The sequence below is a fragment of the Anolis sagrei genome, chromosome 6 (genome assembly GCF_037176765.1).
Source record: "Anolis sagrei isolate rAnoSag1 chromosome 6, rAnoSag1.mat, whole genome shotgun sequence".
In the NCBI taxonomy this organism is placed as follows: domain Eukaryota; kingdom Metazoa; phylum Chordata; class Lepidosauria; order Squamata; family Dactyloidae; genus Anolis; species Anolis sagrei.
Genome location: NC_090026.1, coordinates 2925127 through 2945713, shown reverse-complemented (window position 1 = coordinate 2945713; position 20587 = coordinate 2925127). Strand labels below are relative to the sequence as shown.

The 20587-nt window shown below is 39.2% G+C and overlaps 1 protein-coding gene across 1 annotated transcript; it reads left to right on the top strand.

Annotated features, from left to right (window-relative positions):
* The first annotated feature begins 6354 nt into the window (after positions 1 to 6354).
* PPP1R35 (protein phosphatase 1 regulatory subunit 35) lies at positions 6355 to 20293 on the top strand. Its single transcript, XM_067469665.1, has 5 exons — positions 6355 to 6432; positions 9358 to 9613; positions 12037 to 12340; positions 16621 to 16751; positions 19957 to 20293. The coding sequence occupies exons 2-5, from the start codon at positions 9401 to 9403 to the stop codon at positions 20128 to 20130; spliced, it is 822 nt and encodes a 273-aa protein (XP_067325766.1). The 5' UTR covers positions 6355 to 6432; positions 9358 to 9400; the 3' UTR covers positions 20131 to 20293.
* The last annotated feature ends 294 nt before the right edge of the window (positions 20294 to 20587 follow it).

Sequence of the window (20587 nt, the reverse complement as noted above, 5' to 3'; positions counted from 1 at the left end):
GGGAGAAGAAAGAAAAAGAAGGGAAGGAAGGCAAAAGAAGGAAGAAAAAGGAAAGGGGAAAATATATATGAGAGAAGGGAGAGAGTGAAAGGAAGAAACGAGAGAAAAAGGAGAGAAAGGGGAAAAGAAAAGAAGAGAAAGGAAAGGAAAGGAAAGGAAAAAAGAAGGGAAGAGAAAGGAGAAAAAGGAGGGGAGAAGGAAGAAAAAGAAGGGAAGGAAAAGGAAAGGGAAAAGGATGTGAGAGAAGGAAGGAAATGAGAGAGGAAGGGAAGGAAAGGAAGAAATGAGAGAAAAGGGAGGACAGAAAGGGGAAAAGAAAAGAAGGGAAAAGAAAGAAGGGAAGAGAAAGGAGAAAAAGGAGGGGAGACAAAAGAAAAAGAAGGGAAGGAAGGCAAAAGAAGGAAGAGAAAGGAAAGGGGAAAATATATATGAGAGAAGGGAGGGAGGGAAAGGAAGAAACGAGAGAAAAAGGAGAGAAAGGGGAAAAGAAAAGAAGGGAAAGGAAAGGAAAGGAAAAAAGAAGGGAAGAGAAAGGAGAAAAAGGAGGGGAGAAGAAAGAAAAAGTAGGGAAGGAAAAGGAAAGGGAAAACGATGTGAGAGAAGGAAATGAGGGAGGAAGGGAGGGAGGGAGGGAAAGGAAGAAATGAAAGAAAAAGGAGGACAGAAAAGGGAAAAGAAAAGAAGGGAAAGGAAAGAAGAAGGAAAGAGAAAGGAGAAAAAGGAGGGGAGAAGAAAAAATGAAGGGAAGGCAAAATAAGGAAGAGAAAGGAAAGGGGGAAAGGTATGAGAGAAAGAAGGGGGAAGGAAGAAACAAGAAAAAGGAGGAGAGAAAGGGGAAAAGAAAAGGAAGGAAAGGAAAGAAGAAGGGAAGAGAAAGGAGGAGAAGGAGGGGAGAAGTGAGGGGAGAAGAAAGATAAAGAAGGGAAGGAAGGCAAAAGAAGGAAGAAAAAGGAAAGGGAGGGGAAAAGGGAGAAAAAGAAGGGAAGGAAAAGGAAAGGGGAAAGGGTATGAGAGAAGGAAGGAAATGAGAGAGGAAGGGAGGGAAAGGAAGAAATGAGAGAAAAAGGAGGACAGAAAGGGGAAAAGAAAAGAAGGGAAAGGAAAGAAGAAGGAAAAAGAAAGGAGAAAAAGGAGGGGAGAAGAAAGAAAAAGAAGGGAAGACAAAAGAAGGAAGAGAAAGGAAAGGGGAAAAGGTATGAGAGAAAGAAGGGGAAGGAAGAAACAAGAAAAAAGGAGGAGAGAAAGGGGAAAAGAAAAGGAGGGAAAGGAAAGAAGAAGGGAAGAGAAAGGAGAAAAAGGAGATGTGAAGGGAGGGGAGAAGAAAGAAAAAGAAGGGAAGGAAGGCAAAAGAAGAAGAAAAAGGAAAGGGGAAAGGGTGTGAGAGAAGGAAGGAAAGGAGGGAGGAAGGGAGGGATAGGAGGAAATGAGAGAAAAAGGAGGACAGAAAGGGGAAATGAAAAGGGAAAGGAAAGAAGTGAACAGAAGAGAAAAAGGAGGGGGGGGGAAAGAAAAAATGAAGGGAAGGAAGGCAAAAGAAAGAAGAGAAAGGAAAGGGGAAATGGTATGAGAGAAAGAAGGAGGGAGGAAGAAACGAGAAAAAAGGAGGAGAGAAAGAGGAGAAGAAAAGGAGGGAAAGGAAAGAAGAAGGGAAGAGAAAGGAGAAAAAGAAAGGGGAGAAGAGAGGGGAGAAGAAAGAAAAAGAAGGGAAGGAAGGCAAAAAGATGAGAAAAAAGGGGAAAAGATATGAGAGAAGGAAGGAAGAGAAAAAGGAGAGAGGGGAAAATAAAAAGGGAGAGGTGCATGAGGGAAAAGAAAGAGAAGGGAAGACAAAGGAGAAATGGAGAGGAGAAGGGAGGGAAGAAGAAAGAAAAAGAGAAAGGAAGAAATGAGAGAAAAAGCAGGAGAGAAAGGGGAAAAGACAAGGAAGGAAAGAAGAAGGGATGAGAAAGGAGAAAAAGGAGGGATGGAGGGGAGAAGAAAGAAAAAGAAGGGAAGGAAGACAAAAGAAGGAAGAAAAAGGAAAGGGTATGAGAGAAGGAAGGGAGGGAAATGAAGAAATGAGAGAAAAAAGGAGAGAAAGGGGAAAAGGGAGAAAGAAAAGAAGGGAAGGAAAAGGAGAAAAAGGACGGGAGAAGAAAGGAAAAGAAGGGAAGGAAGACAAAAGAAGGTTGAGAAAGGAGAAGAGGAAAGGTATGAGAGAAGGAAGGAAGGAAAATGAAGAAATGGGAGAAAAAAGGAGGAGAGAAAGGGGAAAAGGAGGGAAAGAAAAGAAGAAGGGAAGAAAAAGGAGGGGAGAAGAAAGAAAAGGAAGGGAAGGAAAACAAAAGAAGGAAGAGAAGGGAAATGAGAAAAGGTATGAGAGAAGGAAGGAAAGGAGGGAGGAAGGGAGGGAAAGGAAGAAATGAGAGAGAAAAGGAGGAGAGAAAGGGGGAAAGGAGGGAAAGAAAAGAAGAAGGGAAGAAAAAGGAGGGGAGAAGAAAGAAAAAGAAGGGAAGGAAAACAAAAGAAGGAAGAGAAGGGAAATGAGAAAAGGTATGAGAGAAGGAAGGAAAGGAGGGAGGGAGGGAGGGAAAGGAAGAAATGAGAGAGAAAAGGAGGAGAGAAAGGGGGAAAGGAGGGAAAGAAAAGAAGAAGGGAAGAAAAAGGAGGGGAGAAGAAAGAAAAAGAAGGATGAGAAAGGAGAGGAGGAAAGGTATATGAGGATGAAGGGAGGCAGGGAAAGGAAATGAGAGAAAAAGGAGGAAAGGGGAAAAGAAAAGGAAGAAAAGGAAAGAAGGAATGAGAAAGGAGAAAAGGAGGGGTGAAGGGAGGGGAGAAGAAAGAAAAAGAAGGGAAGGAAGGCAAAAGGATGAGAAAGGAAAGGGGAAAGAAATAAGAGAAGAAAGGAGTGGCAAAAGAAGGGAAGGAAGGAAGAAAAAGGAGGGAAGAGGAAGGAAGGAAGGAAGGAAGGAAGGAAGGAAGGAAGGAAGGAAGGAAGGAAGGAAGGAAGCTTAAGCGTCTGAGGGGGAAAAGGAAAGGGCCTGAGACCATTAGGAATGGTGGGAGTTGAAGTCCAAAACACCTGGAGGACCCAAGGTGGCCCATGCCTGGTATATATATACATATATATGAACTAGCTTAAGTAATTGGATTTGCCTTGGTTTGCATTTTCTTTGTATATTTACCTATGCACTGACACACATCCAAACCCAGGCTGGCTGGGTTTGGATGTATGAACACGCCCTTTAATAATAGTCTCCATCGTGGCTCTTTGGAGGCTAATATATGTAAATTGAAGAATAAATGCTGCAATAAGGACGTAATTGCAATCGCAAAGCGGCAAGTGACGTGACAGTGTCCGTCTTCTCCCTGCGCAGCAATTCCCAAAGCCCAGGATTGCCAACCTCATCGTCTCTCTTGCAATTTGGCAAGGCTTCCCTCATTTCCCAAATCTTGAATCAGCCATATTCAGCCAAAATCCAGACTTAGTGGCTGTTTAGGGCATATACATTACTACGTGTGCGATTCATATACAAAATGTATTGATGTTTATGCAGTATTAATTTATGCACTTATTGAATGCATGTGCTGGATTATTATTTAAAGGTTTTAATTTGCATTAGTCTTGGGATTTCATAGCAGATCAGAAAAGGCCTCTTCCTTTCCCAATTGATAATAAGTTTTACATTCTTATATTATTATTATTTATTATTATATTATTATAATTTATAAGTATAATATATAATCCTTTATATTAATTATAATTATTATATTATTATATAATAGCTTATATTATTATATAATTATAATAGATTGTATAAATAATAAATAATTTTAATTATAATATATGATTATTTATATTAATTATAATTATATTATTATAATAGATTATATTATTATATAATAATAGAATATATTATTATATAATATATTGATTATAATGTTTTATGTTATTTATATTGTTATAATTTATATATAAAATATATAATTTATATTAATTATAATTATATTTAATAATAGATTATATTATTATAGAATTATAATAGATAATATGTTGATTGTAGTTTTAATTATATGATTATTTATATTAATTATAATTATTATATTAGATTATATTATTATAGAATTATAGTATACTATATTAATTATGATTATATAATTATATAATTATAATAGATTATATTATTATATAATATATTGATTATAATGTTTTATATTATTTATATTACAATAATTTATATATATAAATTATATATAATTATAATAGATTGTAATATGTTGATTATAAATAATGTTTTATATTATTTATATTTTTATAATTTATATAAATATAAATATACAATTTATATTAATTATAATTATATTTAATTACAAGATTATATTACTATATAATTATAATAAAATATAATATATTAATTATAAATAATGTTTTATATTATTTATATTTTTATAATATTTTTATATATACAATATATAATTTATATTAATTAAAATTATATTACTATATAATTATAATAGAATAGAATATGTTAATTATAAATGTAATATTTATAATTCTATTTATAACAATGATAAATTATTATCATTATCTTATTCTAAATTATAATTATGAATATTATAATTTAGAATAAGATTTTATTTATTTGTCGTGTCAGAACAACCAGTCTAACAGAACAAAGCAAACAACAGAAAAATACACAACTTGTGAGTTTGGTAGGTGGTTAAATGTCCTTTGACCAGTATCTGGCCACTTGGAGTGCCTCTGGTGTTGCCGCAAGAAGGTCCTCCCTTGTGCATGTGGCAGAGCTCAGGCTGCATTGCAGCAGGTGGTCAGTGGTTGGCTCCTCTCCGCACTCGCATGTCGAGGATTCCACTTTGTGGCCCCATTTCTGAAGGTTGGCTCTGCATCTCGTGGTGCCAGAGCGCAGTCTGTTCAGCGCCTTCCAAGTCGCCCAGTCTTCTGTGTGCCCAGGGGGGAGTCTCTCATTTGGTATCAGCCATTGGTTGAGGTGCTGGGTTTGAGCCTGCCACTTTTGGACTCTCGCTTGCTGGGGTGTTCCGGCGAGTGTCTCTGTCGATCTTAGAAAACTATTTCTTGATTTAAGTCGTTGGCATGCTGGCTGATACCCAAACAGGGGATGAGCTGGAGATGTCTCTGCCTTGGTCCTTTCACTATTGGCTGCTCCTTCCTGGCGGATGTCAGGTGGTGCAATGCCGGCTAAGCAGTGTAATTTCTCCAGTGGTGTCGGGCGCAGACACCGCGTGATAATGCGGCATGTCTCATTAAGAGCCACATCCACTGTTTTAGTGTGGTGAGATGTGTTCCACACTGGGCATGCGTACTCAGCAGCAGAGTAGCACAGCGCAAGGGCAGATGTCTTCACTGTGTCTGGTTGTGATCCCCAGGTTGTACCAGTCAGCTTTCCTATGATATTGTTTCTAGCACCCACTTTCTGCTTGATGTTCAGGCAGTGCTTCTTGTAGGTCAGAACACAGTCCAGGGTGACTCCCAGGTACTTGGATGTGCTGCAATGCTCCAGTGGGATTCCTGCCCAGGTGATCTTCAGAGCTCAGGATGCTTCTCTGTTCTTGAGATGAAAGGCACATGTCTGTGTTTTAGATGGGTTAGGGATCAGCTGGTTTTCCCTGTAATAGGCAGTAAGAGCACCTAGAGCTTCGGAGAGCTTCTGTTCTACCATCTCAAAGCTCCGTGCTTGAGCGGTGATGGCACGATCATCAGCATAGATGAAGCTCTCTGTCCCTTCTGGCAGTGGCTGGTCATTTGTGTCGATGTTGAACATGGATGGAGGAAGCACGCTCCCCTGAGGCAGGCCGTTCTTCTGTTTCCGCCATCTGCTTCTCTGGCCCTGGAACTCAACCAAAAAGCTCCTGTTTTGTAGCAGGTTTCCTATGAGGCGGGTGAGGTGGTCGTCCTCTGTGATATTATACATTTTTCTCAGGAAGAGGCAGCGGTGGTTCACAGTCTCATAGGCTGCTGACAGGTCTATGAAGATAATGATAATTTATTTGTAAATAAATAAATAAATAGGAAAATATCTTGGTGAGATGTTCCTATTACAATTAGTTTTAATTCCTTGCATAATGTAGAATAAGGGAACTCAAATAATAAGACTATTCTCAGAAGGACCGAGACCAGGCCTCGAACCTGAAACCTACGAGAGCGCCATCTTGCACAAGAGAGCGTAGTGCGCATGCGCGCCTTCTTTCCCTTCTCGATTCCCCGTATGTGACCCCGCCACTCCTTTGGAGATAGAGCGTTTCCAGCCTCGCCGCCATCTTGGGCTGAACCCGGAAGAACAGCATAGAGACGTCACGGCAAGTGCGCCAAATGCCCTCCAGGGGGCGCAGGGATGCTATTTCCGTTTCCGCCCATAACTGTCTCCAGAGAAGGCGGGAAAAGCTGAATGGGAAAGCCAAGAAGAAGTGGGAAAGGTAGATTATATATAATATAATAATTGCCTATTCCAAATTTCATATATTATTACTAATAATATTATATTTTATACAATATAATAATATTTAATATTAATATAGTGCTATGCTAATATAATATATGATTATATACACATAATATTACTATTATATAATACAATATATTACTGATAATAATTCAATATAATAATATTGTCATAAAATACTAATGTAAACAATGTAATTATATATAATAATATTGTGCTATGCTAATATAATATATGATATATACACATAATACTAATATTATAGAATACTGATAATTTAATATAATAATATTGTCATCAAATATAATATATACAATATAATAATACATAATACTAATATTGTGCTATGCTAATTATATATGATATTTATTTATTTATTTATTTATTAACTATTCTTGTATACCGCTGTATCTCAAGCCCGAAGGCGACTCACAGCGGTTTCCAAGCAGCAAAGACAATAAAACAGCAATAATTCATATACAATAACAATTAAATTACACATTTCCCTTAATAACTAATAAGCAATCATCAATACACAGCTATCACAAATCCCATCCCCGATCACCTCATCATCCAAGCGTGAGCCAAACTCGTTGTCCATTGTTCCGTTCCTATGTTCAAATTACCAGAATTGCACTGAATTACTCAAACGCCTGCATGAACATCCAGGTCTTCAGCTTTCTACGGAATGTCATGAGAGATGGTGCCAGCCTAACGTCTACAGGAAGGGCGTTCCACAGCCAAGGAGCCACCACCGAGAAGGCCCTATCTCTCGTCCCCGCCATTAATATTGTGCTATGCTAATATAATATATGATATATACATATAATATTAATATTATATAATACAATATAATACTGATAATAATTCAATGTAATATTGTCATAAAATACTAATGTAAACAATGTAATAATATATAATACTAATATTGTGCTATACTAATATAATATATGATATATACATTTAATATTATATAATACAATATAATACTGATAATAATTCAATGTAATATTGTCATAAAATAGTAATATATACAATGTAATAATATATAATGAGCTATGCTAATATAATATATGATATATAAACATAATATTAATATAATACAATACTGATAATAATTCAATATAATAATATTGTCATAAAATACTAATGTATACAATATAATAATATATAATACAAATATAGAGTTATACTAATATAATATATATATATAATACTAATACAATATAATACTGATAATAATTCAATATAATAATATTGTCATAAAATAATAATGTATACAATATAATAATATATAATACTAATGTGCTATGCTAATCATATATGATATATAGAATCATAGAATCATGATTCTATATACCATATATGATTAGCATAGCATAACATTATAATACTGAAAATAATTCAATATAATAATATAATAATATTGTCATATAATACTAATATGTTAAATGTACTACTACTGATAATATATATGATAACGGGATAGTACAATTAAATAATATAAGTACAGTATGTATATATATATATAATACTAATATTGTGCTATGCTAATAAAATATACATATAATATTAATAATGCAATACAATGTAATGCAAATAATAATACAATATAATATGTAAATTGCATGTAATATTACGAATAATATTGCAGTATAGTGGTATATAGTGAGGAGACAGCTAAGCCTAGAGAAGACAATTATGCTGGGGAAAGTGGAAGGTAAAAGGAAGAGGGGCCGACCAAGGGCAAGATGGATGGATGGATGGCATCCTTGAAGGGACTGGACTGACCTTGAAGCAGCTGGGGGTGGTGACGGCCGACAGGGAGCTCTGGCGTGGGCTGGTCCATGAGGTCACGAATAGTCGGAGACGACTGAACGAATGAACAACAACAACATAGTGGTATAGCACAATATAATAATATATAATACTAATATTGTGCTATGTTAATATTATAATATATGAGATGTTGTTCATTCGTTCAGTCGTCTCCGACTCTTTGTGACATTATTATTATATTAATAATATTATATAATACAATATAATAGTGATAATAATTCAATATAATATATAATGATAATATTGCATATAAAATTATTAATACTGCTGTATAGTGGTATAATTAAATAATTTATACATTATACTAATATTGTGCTATGCTAATTATATATATATACACATACATATATATATACATATCCTATTAATAATATTGTGTAATACAATATAATACTGATAATAATTCAATATATCAACATAAAAATATACTAACTATAATACTGAAATAATGATAATATTGCATATAATGTTACTAATAATACTGCTGTATAGTACAATTACATTATATATACGTAATACTAATATTGTGCTGTGGTAATTAACGTAATACAATATAATGCAAATAATAATACAATGTAATAAAAATAATATGTAAATTGCATATAATATTACTAATAATATTGCAGTATAGTGGTATAGCAAAATATAATAATATATAATACTAATATTGTGCTATTCTAATAATATAATATGTTGTATGTACATATAATAATCCTAACATAAAAAATAATACTACTGATAATATATAATGATAATACTGTTTTATTATTGTATATTTTAAGTTGTAATGTTTTTAATTGTGAGCTGCTTTGAGTCTGTATGGATAAATAAATAATAAAGGCAGGGAAAATATATTTTGTGGGAGATAAATACTCAGTTTCCGTTAATGCAGGCAAGGACCAACTTCAGCCCTCCCTCCAGGTGTTTTGGACTACAACTCCTAGGCTGTTAGGAATTATGGGAGTTGTAATCCAAAACACCTGGAGGGAGGGCCGAAGTTGGCCCATGCCTGGTATAGATGCACCCTAATTACTCTCATGAATGTCTTCTCTGTTTGTAGCCTGCCACCCTTTTGTTGGACTACAACTCCCATCATCCCTATCATGGCCGGGGCCACCAGCCTTTTCTATGGAGAAAAAGAAGACGACAAGGACAGCCTTCCCTGCGCTGCGCCCACACCGCTTCCTCCCCCACCTTCCCAGGTTGTGACCCCTGACCCGGAAGTGGTGTTGACTCCGGAAAGGGTCGAGAACGTCACAAGGGTCAGCAGCGGGATCCTCCGCCTGCATAGCCCAGAAAGACCCCCACGGAGACAAGTAAGACAGATAAGGATGTTGCCAATGGTGATAGATATTTGTCCTTTTCTGCCTAATAACTCCCAGAATCCCCAGACAGTAAAAAATATATATGTTGGGTTGCATTTCCACCCTCGGCCACAAGGTGGCAGAATGACCTAAACAAAGCATAGGTTTGCAGAGTTAGGGGTCAAAAGTGCAAGCCACCATTCTATATATATATATATATATATATATATACACACACACACACACACACACACACACACACACGACATTTATATGCTGCCCTTCTCACCCCGAAGGGGACTCAATGCAACTTACAAGATATATATACATACAATATATTATATTATTAGCATAGTACAGTGTTTCTCAACCTGAGGGTCGGGACCCCTGTGGGGGTCGAAAGGGGGTGTCAGAGAGGTCGCCAAAGACGATCAGAAAACATAGTATTTTCTGTTGGTCATGGGTTCTGTGTGGGAAGTTTGGCCCAAGTCTATCGTTGGTGGAGTTCAGAATGTTATTTTATTGTAGGTGAACTATAAATCCCAGCAACTGCAACTCCCAAATGTCAGTCTATTTTTTCTCAAACCCCACTAGTGTTTACATTTGGGCATATTGAGTATTCATGCCAAGTTTGGTCCAGATCCATCATTGTTTGAGTCCACAGTGCTCTCTGGATGTAGGTGAACTACAACTCCAAAAATTCAAGGTGAATGTCCACCAGATCCTCCCAGTATTTTCTCTTGGCCATGGGAGTTCTGTGTGCCAAGTTTGGGTCAATTTCATCATTGGTGGTGTTCAGAATGCTTTTTGATTGTAGGTGAACTATAAATCCCAGCCACTACAGCTCCCAAATGACAAAATCAATCCCCCCCAAACCCCACAAGTATTCAAATTTGGGCATATTGGGTATTTGGGATTTGAAAATATCTGCATATCAGATATTCACATTATGATTCATAACAGTAGCAAAATTACAGTTACGAAGTAGCAATGAAAATGTTATGGTTGGGGGTCACCACAACGTGAGGAACTGTACTAAGGGGTCGCGGCATTTGGAAGGTTGAGAACCACTGGCATAGTACAATATCAGTATTATATATATCTTGTAAGTTGTCCTGCTCTGATTAATTCTCTGCAATTGTCCTCAGAGTTGGGTTGGTCTCCCCACATTATTTTTTCAAAACCCTCCTGCTTAGATACATCCTACCTCTGTTCACGCCCAGTGTTTATTTTTAAAAAATTAATTTATTACATCTGGCCCAGCCAGCCATAAGGTTTTGAATTCTCTGTGTTATTGTTTATATGTAAGTTATATTAATTGTACTGTTTTATTTGCTTGCTGTTTCGTTTTTATTGATTTGTTGTTGGGCTTGGCCTCATGTAAACCGCCCCGAGTCCCCTTGGCGAGATGGTGGCGGGGTATAAATAAAGTTTTTTTATTATTATTATTATTATACATTACTATATTGTACTACACCATTATCTATATAAATAAAAATGTAATGTTTGTTTGTGGGATTAACAGAACTCAAAAACCACTGGGGGAATTGACACCAAATTTGGACACAAGACACAACCCAATGTATGTCCTTCACTCAAAAAAAACACAGCAGAAGGGACTTAAAAAGCCCCAAAAAACTAAATGATGAAAAGCTAAACGACAATACAGAAAAAGGGAAGAAAGAGGGAGGGAAGGGGAAGAAAAAAAGAAAGAAAGAAAAGAGAGACGGAAAGGGATAAGGAAGCATGGAAGCAAAGAGAGAAGGAAGGAAGGAAGGAAGTAGAGAAGGAAGGAAAGAGAGAAAGAGGGAGGGAAAGAAAAAGGGGGAAGGAAGGAAAGTTAGAGAAGGAAAGAAAAAAGGGAAAGAAGGAAGGAAAGAGGTAGCGAAGAAAAGGGAGAAGATGTAGAGAAAGAGGGAGGGAAGGAAAGAGAGAAGGAAGAACAGAGAGACAGCAGAAGAGAAAGAAAAAGGGGGAAGGAAGGAAAGAGGTAGAGAAGGATGGAAGAAGAGAAGGAAAGACAGGAAGGAAAGAGGATGTGACGGAAGGAGGGAAAGAAGGAGAGAAAGAGGGAAGGCTGGCCACAGCAACACATGGCAGGTACAGCTAGTATTGTAATATTATTAGAATATTACACGTAATATAAAATATATAATTATAATATTGTAGTATTATGACTGTATTAGTATTATATTGTATTGCATTATAATATTATAAATATTATATGTATATACAATATATTATGTTATATTATTAGTAAAGCACAGGAGACAAGATGGAACTGTCTTCTGCCCTCCTGTCTCTTCAATCTAGACCAGAGAAGCAGTTGGTGCCCGGGGGGGCGGGGGGGGGGGGACATAGGCAGGAGACAAGATGGAACGTCAATAGCTTACTCCATGCATTTTCCCCATCCATCCTCTTGATTGCTCTTCCAGGTGCACTTCAGTCTGGAATCTGTTCCCGTCGGACTGCAGCCTCCCAAAAAAACAGAAGGGAAGGAGGCTCCGGTTCCTCCCGAAACGCGCCCCAAAATCCCCGTCCAGACGGAGACGGAACCAGAGGCCATGCCACAGCTCGGCTTTGGCCTCCTGGCCGCACCAATTCCCCACAGCAGCCTGGCATTGGGAGCCGAGGTGCAGGCCGCACGGACAGAGGGCTTTGACGCCCAGCAGGCAGCAGAGGAACTGGTGCAGCGTTCCTTCGGCGTCCGGTGTGCCTTGGAAGCCAAGGCAGGAGAAGGTGAGGCTCCCCAGTGGTGAGGGATGATGGGCCTTGCAGTCTGGGTTTCCATCGCGAGAGGTGCACCAATACTATGGGAGCCTGGGATTTGCAATTTAGCAAGAGAAGGTTGAACACCTTGTAAAACTACGTCACCCCATAGTATTTGAACCAGGGCAATTAAAGGGGATTTATTCTGCAGCAGAGGTGCACCCCAAGGTTTTCCTTCCCATTTCTGGAAGCTTTGGTGTCCTAACACTTTTGAAAGAAGGAATTATTTATTTATGTATTTATTTACAGTATTTATATACTGCCTTTCTCACTCCTGGAGAGACTCAAAGCGGCAATTCTAATTAGGCTGCAGCTGTAATTGGCATATTGCAGAAGAGTGCACTTCTTGCCACTTTTTGCACATTATATTGCTTATTGTTTTGAAAATGGAGGCGTGCATGAGACTCAATGGCGCATTAGACGGTAATAACAACAATAGACGTCTCTAAGAAGGGTGGCAACCTTTCTCAGTAAAGCATAGGGTGCATCTACACTATAGAATTAAATGCAGTCTGTCCCCACTTGACCCGCCATGGCTCTATGCTATAGAATCCAGGGAGTTGTAATCTTGCAAGAAGGAAAGGAAAGACTGAACCTTCTCAGCTGCCATAGTTCACTTGGTGGCTTGGAGAAGGCTGCCACCTGGTGTCCAGATGTGGTATTGCCTGTTAATAGCAGATATTCACATATACACATTAATCATAGAATCAAAGAGTTGGAAGAGACCTCCTGGCCATCATCCAGTCCAACCCCATTCTGCCAAGAAGCAGGAATATTGCATTCAAATCACCCCTGACAGATGGCCATCCAGCCTCTGTTTCAAAGCTTCCAAAGAAGGGGCCTCCACCACACTCCGGGGCAGAGAGTTCCACTGCTGAACGGCTCTCACAGTCAGGAAGTTCTTCGTCATATTCAGATGGAATCTCCTCTCTTGTAGTTTGAAGCCATTGCTCCCTTGCATCCTAGTCTCCAAGGAAGCAGAAAACAAGCTTGCTCCCTCCTCCTCCCTGTGGCTTCCTCTCACATATTTATACATGGCTATCATATCTCCTCTCATCCTTCTCTTCTTCAGGCTAAACATGCCCAGCTCCTTAAGCCGCTCCTCATAGGGCTTGTTCTCCAGACCTTTTATCATTTTAGTCGCCCTCCTCTGGACACATTCCAGCTTGTCAATATCTCTCTTGAATTGTGGTGCCCAGAATTGGACACAATATTCCAGGTGTGGTCTAACCAAAGCAGAATAGAGGGGTAGCATTACTTCCCTAGATCCAGACACTATGCTCCTCTTGATGCAGGCCAAAATCCCATTGGCTTTTTTTGCTGCCACATCACATTGTTGGCTCATGTTTAAGTTGTTGTCCACGAGGACTCCAAGATCTTTTTCACACGTACTGCTCTCGAGCCAGGCATCCCCCATTTTGTATCTTTGCATTTCGTTTTTCCTGCCAAATTGGAGTATCTTGCATTTGTCACTGTTGAACTTCATTTATATACATTGTTTGTATACACAAATACACACAGTCAAAACCTTTGACTGTGTGTATCATAATAAATTGTAGCAAGTCCTTGGTGGTATGCATGGGGAGACCAAGCCACTTTGCCTGTCACCTGAGGAATCGACAACGACCAAGTAGCAACAGGAAGAACTGACCAGGGAACAACAGACGGGTTCAAGATTGGGAAAGGCGTACGGCAGGGTTGTATCCTCTCACCCAAGCTATTCAACTTGTATGCAGAACACATCATGCGATGTGTGAGGCTTGACAAATGCAAGGCTGAGGTGAAAATTTCTGGAAGGAACATTAACACCCTTAGATATGCAGATGATACCACCTTGATGGCCGAAAGCGAGGAGGAGCTGAGGAGCCTTCTAATCAAGGTGGAAGAAGAAAGGGCAAAAGCCGGGTTGCAATCAAACATCAGATGATGGCAACCAGGCTGATGGATAACTGGCAAATAGAGGGAAAAAACATGGAGGCAAAGACAGGATTTGTATTTCTAGGCGCAAAGATGAGTGCAGACGTAGACTGCAGCCAGGAAATCAGGAGACGCTTCCTTCTTGGGAGGAGAGCAATGTCCAATCTCAATAGAATAGTGAGGAGTAGAGACATCAGACTGGCAACAAAGATCCATTGCCTAGTCCAAGCCATGGTCTTCCCTGGAGTCACCTACAGATGTGAGAGCTGGACCTTCGGGAAGGCCGAGCGAAGGAAGTTCGATGCTTTTGAGCTGTGGTGTTGAAGGAAAGTTCTGAGAGTGCCTTGGACAGCGAGAAGATCCAACCAGTCCATCCTCCAGGAAAGAAAGCCCGGCTGCTCACTGGAGGGAAGGAGACTAGAGACAACGCTGAAGTCCTTTGGCCACATCATGAAGAGACAGCAAAGCCTAGAGAAGGGAATGATGCTGGGGAAAGTGGAAGGAAAAAGAAAGAGGGGCCGACCAAGGGCAAGAGGGATGGAGGGCATCCTTGAAAAGACTGGCTTGACCTTGAAGGAGCTGGAGGTGGTGACGGCCGACAGGGAGCTCTGTAGTTTGGTGAGGCACAAACACTTTTTAGCAGAAGAGGAAAGGGGAAGAGGGGCCAACCAAGGGCATGATGGGTGGATGCCATCCTTGAAGTGACTGGCTTGACTCTGAGGGAGCTGGGGGTGGTAACGGCCGACAGGGAGCTCTGGCTTGGGATGGTCCAGGAGCTCACGAAGTCATAGAATCATAGAATCAAAGCGTTGGAAGAGACCTCATGGGCCATCCAGTCCAACCCCATTCTGCCAAGAAGCAGGAATATTGCATTCAAAGCACCCCTGACAGATGGCCATCCAGCCTGTTTGAAAGCTTCCAAAGAAGGAGCCTCCACCACACTCCGGGGCAGAGAGTTCCACTGTTGAACAGCTCTCACAGTCAGGAAGTTCTTCCTCATGTTCAGATGGAATCTCCTCTCTTGTAGTTTGAAGCCATTGTTCTGCCTCCTAGTCTCCAAGGAAGCAGTCGGAAGCAATTGAACGAATAAACAACAACAACAACACGTTGTTTGAATTATAATCTGTTCCCTGTATCCACAGATTCAACCATCCAAGTAAATTTTTTAAATTTTTTAATTATTACATTTGGCCCTGCCATAGGTTTTTAATGCGTCTTGGTGTTATTGTTACTGTTTATTGCTTTGTTTATGAGTTTATGTATCGTCTGTATTGGTGTTGTTGCTGTTTTTACTGATGTATTGTGGGCTCAGCCACTTGTAAGCCGCACCAAGTCCTTTGGAACATGGTAGTGGGGTATTAATAAAGGTTTATAATATTATGCGCCCGTACCTTGGGAAGTCTGACTTGGCCACGGTAGTCCACGCTCTGGTTACATCCCGTTTAGACTACTGCAACGCTCTCTACGTGGGGTTGCCTTTGAAGACGGCTCGGAAGCTCCAACTAGTCCAATGCTCGGCAGCCATGATCTTAACAGGAGCGGAGTGCAGGGAGCATACAACCCCCCTGTTGCGCCAACTCCACTGGCTACCGATCTGCTACCGGGCTGAATTCAAAGTGCTGGCATTGGCCTTTAAAGCCCTAAACGGTTCGGGCCCAAGCTACCTATCCGACCGCATCTCTGCCTATGAACCCACCAGGAGTTTGAGATCTTCCGGGGAGACCCTGCTCTCGATACCGCCTGCTTCTCGAGCTCGGCTGGCGGGGACGAGAGATAGGGCCTTCTCGGTGGTGGCTCCTCGGCTGTGGAACGCCCTTCCTGCGGACATTAGACTAGCACCATCTCTAATGGTATTCCGCAAAAAGGTGAAGACCTGGATGTTTGAGCAGGCGTTCCAATAATTAGTGCAATGATTGGTTAATGAACACTGGAATGGAACAATGGATGACGAATCTGGAACATGTTTTTGATGACGAGACGACAGTGAATGGGTATTGTAGTAACTGTTTATTAATTGTGTAATGTGTTAGGTTGTTAACTGTTTCTATACTGTAGCACTGGATTTTTGCTGTTCCTATTTGTTGTGAACCGCTGTGAGTCGCCTTCGGGCTGAGAACAGCGGCATAGAAGTCAGGTAAATAAATAAATAAATAAATTGCAAGGGGAGGGGGGTGATTCGATCCAAACATTGGAATATAACATGCTATGGAGTCCAGCAGAGGCTGGCCATCCGTCGGGCGTGTTCTGATGGTCCCTTTCTGCTTGGCAGAAGAGGGTGGGGCTGGATGGCCTTTGGGGTCCTGTCCAACCCTGGGCTCCTCCTTGTGTTCCAGGTGTGAACATCCCTCGGGAGCAGCGTCTCTACCAGGGCCTGGTCAGCCTCGAGGTGCCCACGGAGGAGCTGCTCAACGCGGCCGTCCAGGAGAAAATGGCCCTCATCCCACACCGTCCTGAACGCAAGCAGGTCAGTCATCGGTGCAACCCTCTGTGGGGTCCCCACTCCTTTTAAAAAAAACCCACACAGAACAAGTGTAACCACAAGTGCGCCGCCCTCCCTGCAGTGTAGGCCTTTCGTTCTGGTCAGGAAGCAAAGCCTCCGATAACTATTCAGGAATGTTCCTGAAGAACCTCTGGACGGCAAGAGCTGATTGACAGAGAGACAGTCTGCCTTAGGGTCTCTTTCTCTGGGTGGTCATCTGTTGGGTGGGCTTGAATTGTGTCTTCTTACCTGGCAGAAGGAAGATGGACCGGGTGGCTCTTTACAGCCCTTTCGGTCTCTTCTAAATCTAATATTCTATGACATATCTATTTTCTATCTATATCTATGGCTGGATGTCCATCTGCCAGGAGTGCTTGGATGTTGTCTTCTTGCCTGGCAGAAGGAAAATGGACCGGATGGCTCTTTATGGCCCTTTGGGTCTCTTCTAACTCTAGGATTCTATATCTTATTTATCTTCTATCTATAATGTCTATGGCTGGATGTCCATCTGTCAAGAGGGCTTGGATGGTGTCATTTTGTCTGGCAGAAGGGAGATGGACTGGGTGGCTCTTTATGGCCCTTTCGGTCTCTTCTAACTCTCGGATTCCATGATTCATCTTATCTATTGTCTCCCTAAAATATCTGGCTGGATGTCCATCTGTATATGGCTGGATGTCCATCTGTCAGGAGGGCTTGGGTGGTGTCTTTTTGCTTGGCAGAAGGAAGATGGACTGGATCGCTCTTTATGGCCCTTCCAGCCTCTTATGACTCAAGGATTCTATGATTTATGTTGTCTATCTTCTGTCTATCTGTAATATCTATGGCTGGACGTTCATCTGTCAGGAGAGTTTAGATGGTGTATTCCTGCTTGACAGAATAGGGATGGACTGGGTGGCCCTTTTGGTCTCTTTCAATGCTAGGATTCTATATCTCAGCTATCTTATATCTATAATTTCTGTGGCTGGATGTCCATCTTTCGGGACGGCTTGAATTGTGCCTTCCTGCCTGGCAGAAGGAGGATGGACTGGATGGCCCTTGGGATGTCTTCCAACTGTAGGATTCTATGATCTATCTATCTATCTATCTATCTATCTATCTATCTATCTATCTGATCTATCTAATCTATCTTCTGTTTATAGTATCTGTGGCTGGATGTCCATCTTTTGGAAGGGCTTGGATGGTGTCTTCCCAAATTGCCCTTGGGTTCTCTTCCAAGTCTAGGATTATAAGATTTTAAGTGGCTGGAAAGCAAGGTGGGGAGTCAATAAAGAAAGAGAACCGCTTGATTTCAAGGAATACGAGTATCCATTTATTTACCTATCTTCTATCTATAAGATCTGTGACTGGATGTCCATCTGTTGGAAGGGCTTGGATGGTGCCTTCCTGCCTGGTAGAAGGGGGATGGACTGGATGACCTTTCAAACTCTAGCAGAATTATAGACTGCTTTGTAGTCCAGTGGAGCGGCAATCTCTGGAAGTTTTGAATCAGAGGCTGGATGGCCACCTGTCGGGAGGGCTCAGATGGTGTCTCCCTGCCTGGCAGGAAGAAGGGGGTTGGACTGGGTGGCCTTTGGGGTCCCTCCTGATGCGCTCTCTTGGCTTCTTTCCTGCTGTTAAAACTGTTTTTAATATGTTTTGTTGCATTTATATATTTTATTCATTTTATAATTTGATATGTTATATTTATTATTTGTTATTGCACTTATTACATTTATGGTTTAAATGTTTTGTAATTTATATGTTATATTTATTCTTATTGCACTTACTGCATTTATATATTTTATTTGTTTTATAATTTGATATGTTATATTTATTCTTATTGCACTTATTGGATTTGTTTTAATTGTTTTATAATTTGATATGCTATATTTATTATTTGTTATTGCACTTATTGCATTTATGTCTTGTTTTATAATTTGATATATTTATTGTTATTGCACTTACTGTGTTTGTTTTGTCTTATAATTTGATATGTTATATTTAATATTTGTTATTGCACTTACTGCATTTATGTTGTTTTCTAATTTGATATGTTATATTTATTATTTGTTATTGCACTTATTGCATTTTTATGTTTTAATTGTTTTCTAATTTGATATGTTATATTTATTATTTGTTATTGCACTTATTGCATTTTTATGTTTTAATTGTTTTCTAATTTGATATGTTATATTTATTATTTGTTATTGCACTTATTGCATTTGTTTTGTTTTATAATTTGATATATTATTTGTTATTGCACTTATTGCATTTTTATGTTTTCATTGTTTTCTAATTTGATGTGTTATATTTCTTACTTGTTATTGCGCTTATTGCATTTATGTTTTCATTGTTTTCTAATTTGATATGTCATATTTATTATTTGTTATTGCATTTATGTTTTGTTTTATAATTTGATATATTTATTATTTGTTATTGCACGTATTGCATTTGTTTTTGATATGTTATAGTTATGTAACATATCAAACTATATGTTATATAGTTTGATATGTTATATTAATTATTTGTTATTGCACTTACTGCATCTATGTTTTAATTGTTTTCTAATTTGATGTTATATTTATTATTTGTTATTGCACTTATATGTTCTCTAATTTGATGTTATATTTATTAGTTATTGCACTTATTGCATTTATGTTTTATTTGTTTAATAATTTGATATATTTATTTTTGGTTATTGCACTTATTGCATTTTTATGTTTTAACTGTTTTCTAATTTGATGTGTTATATTTATTATTTGTTATTGCACTTATTGCATTTATGTTTCAATTGTTTTATAATTTGATGTTATATTTATTATTTGTTATTGCACTCATTGCATTTATATGTTTTGTTTTATAATTTGATATGTTATATTTACTATTTGTTATTGCACTTATTACATTTATGTTTTAAATGTTTTATAATTTGATATGTTATTTTTATTATTTGTTATTGCACTTATTGCATTTATGTTTTATTTGTTTAATAATTTGATATATTTATTTTTGGTTATTGCACGTATTGCATTTATATGTTTTAATTGCTTTATATTTTGATATGTTATATTTATTATATTTATTATATTTGTTGTAAGCCGCTCTGAGTCCCCCTCAGGGTTGAGAAGAGCGGGGTATAAATACGTAAATAATAATAATAATAATAATAATAATAATAATAATTTCCTTTCTCTCTCTCTCTCTCTGTCAGGAGCGTCCCTGCGAGGGTCCCGACCTGCTGGCCTTCTTCAACCCCGGGGAGCTCTTCACGGAGACCCCCTTCCTGGAGGTGGAGGGGCTCCCCGCTTTGAGGCTGCAGCCCCGGACCAGGGACCCAAGCACCACCTTCGCCATGGACCGCAAGCTGCGCCAGTGGGACACCTGAGGAGGAGGAGGACCACCACCACCAGCAATGCCCCCAGACCCAATTCCTTGCCGCAAGAACGGGACGATGTTTTAAGAGACGCTGGGCTATTTATTCACAAGGGAATGGCCTTCCCTCTCTCTTTTGGAGACCCTTTTTTATACATAAAGATGAATTGCAACCACGTTTTGCACATTTTTTTCTCCAATTATGCAAAGCAGCCACTGATAATTAATGGAAGGGTTTCTAAGTCTTGCCGTCTCCCCAAATCCCCGACTGTTGACAAAGCCGAGGGTGCATCTACAGCAGTGGTTCTCAACCTTCCTAATGCTGCGACCCCTTAATACAGGTGTTGTGGTGACCCACAACCACATAATTCTTTTTGGTGCTACTTCATAACTTTGCTACTGTTGTGAATCTTAGTGTAAACATCTGATAGGCAGGATTTAATTTCATTCACTGGACCAAATTTGGCACA

Coding starts and splice junctions, on each gene's coding strand:
- PPP1R35 (XM_067469665.1), top strand. CDS start 9,401: ATGGCCGGGGCCACCAGCCTTTTCTATGGAGAAAAAGAAGACGACAAG. Junction 9,614..12,036: donor AAAGACCCCCACGGAGACAA/GTAAGACAGATA, acceptor TTGCTCTTCCAG/GTGCACTTCAGTCTGGAATC. Junction 12,341..16,620: donor GGAAGCCAAGGCAGGAGAAG/GTGAGGCTCCCC, acceptor CTTGTGTTCCAG/GTGTGAACATCCCTCGGGAG.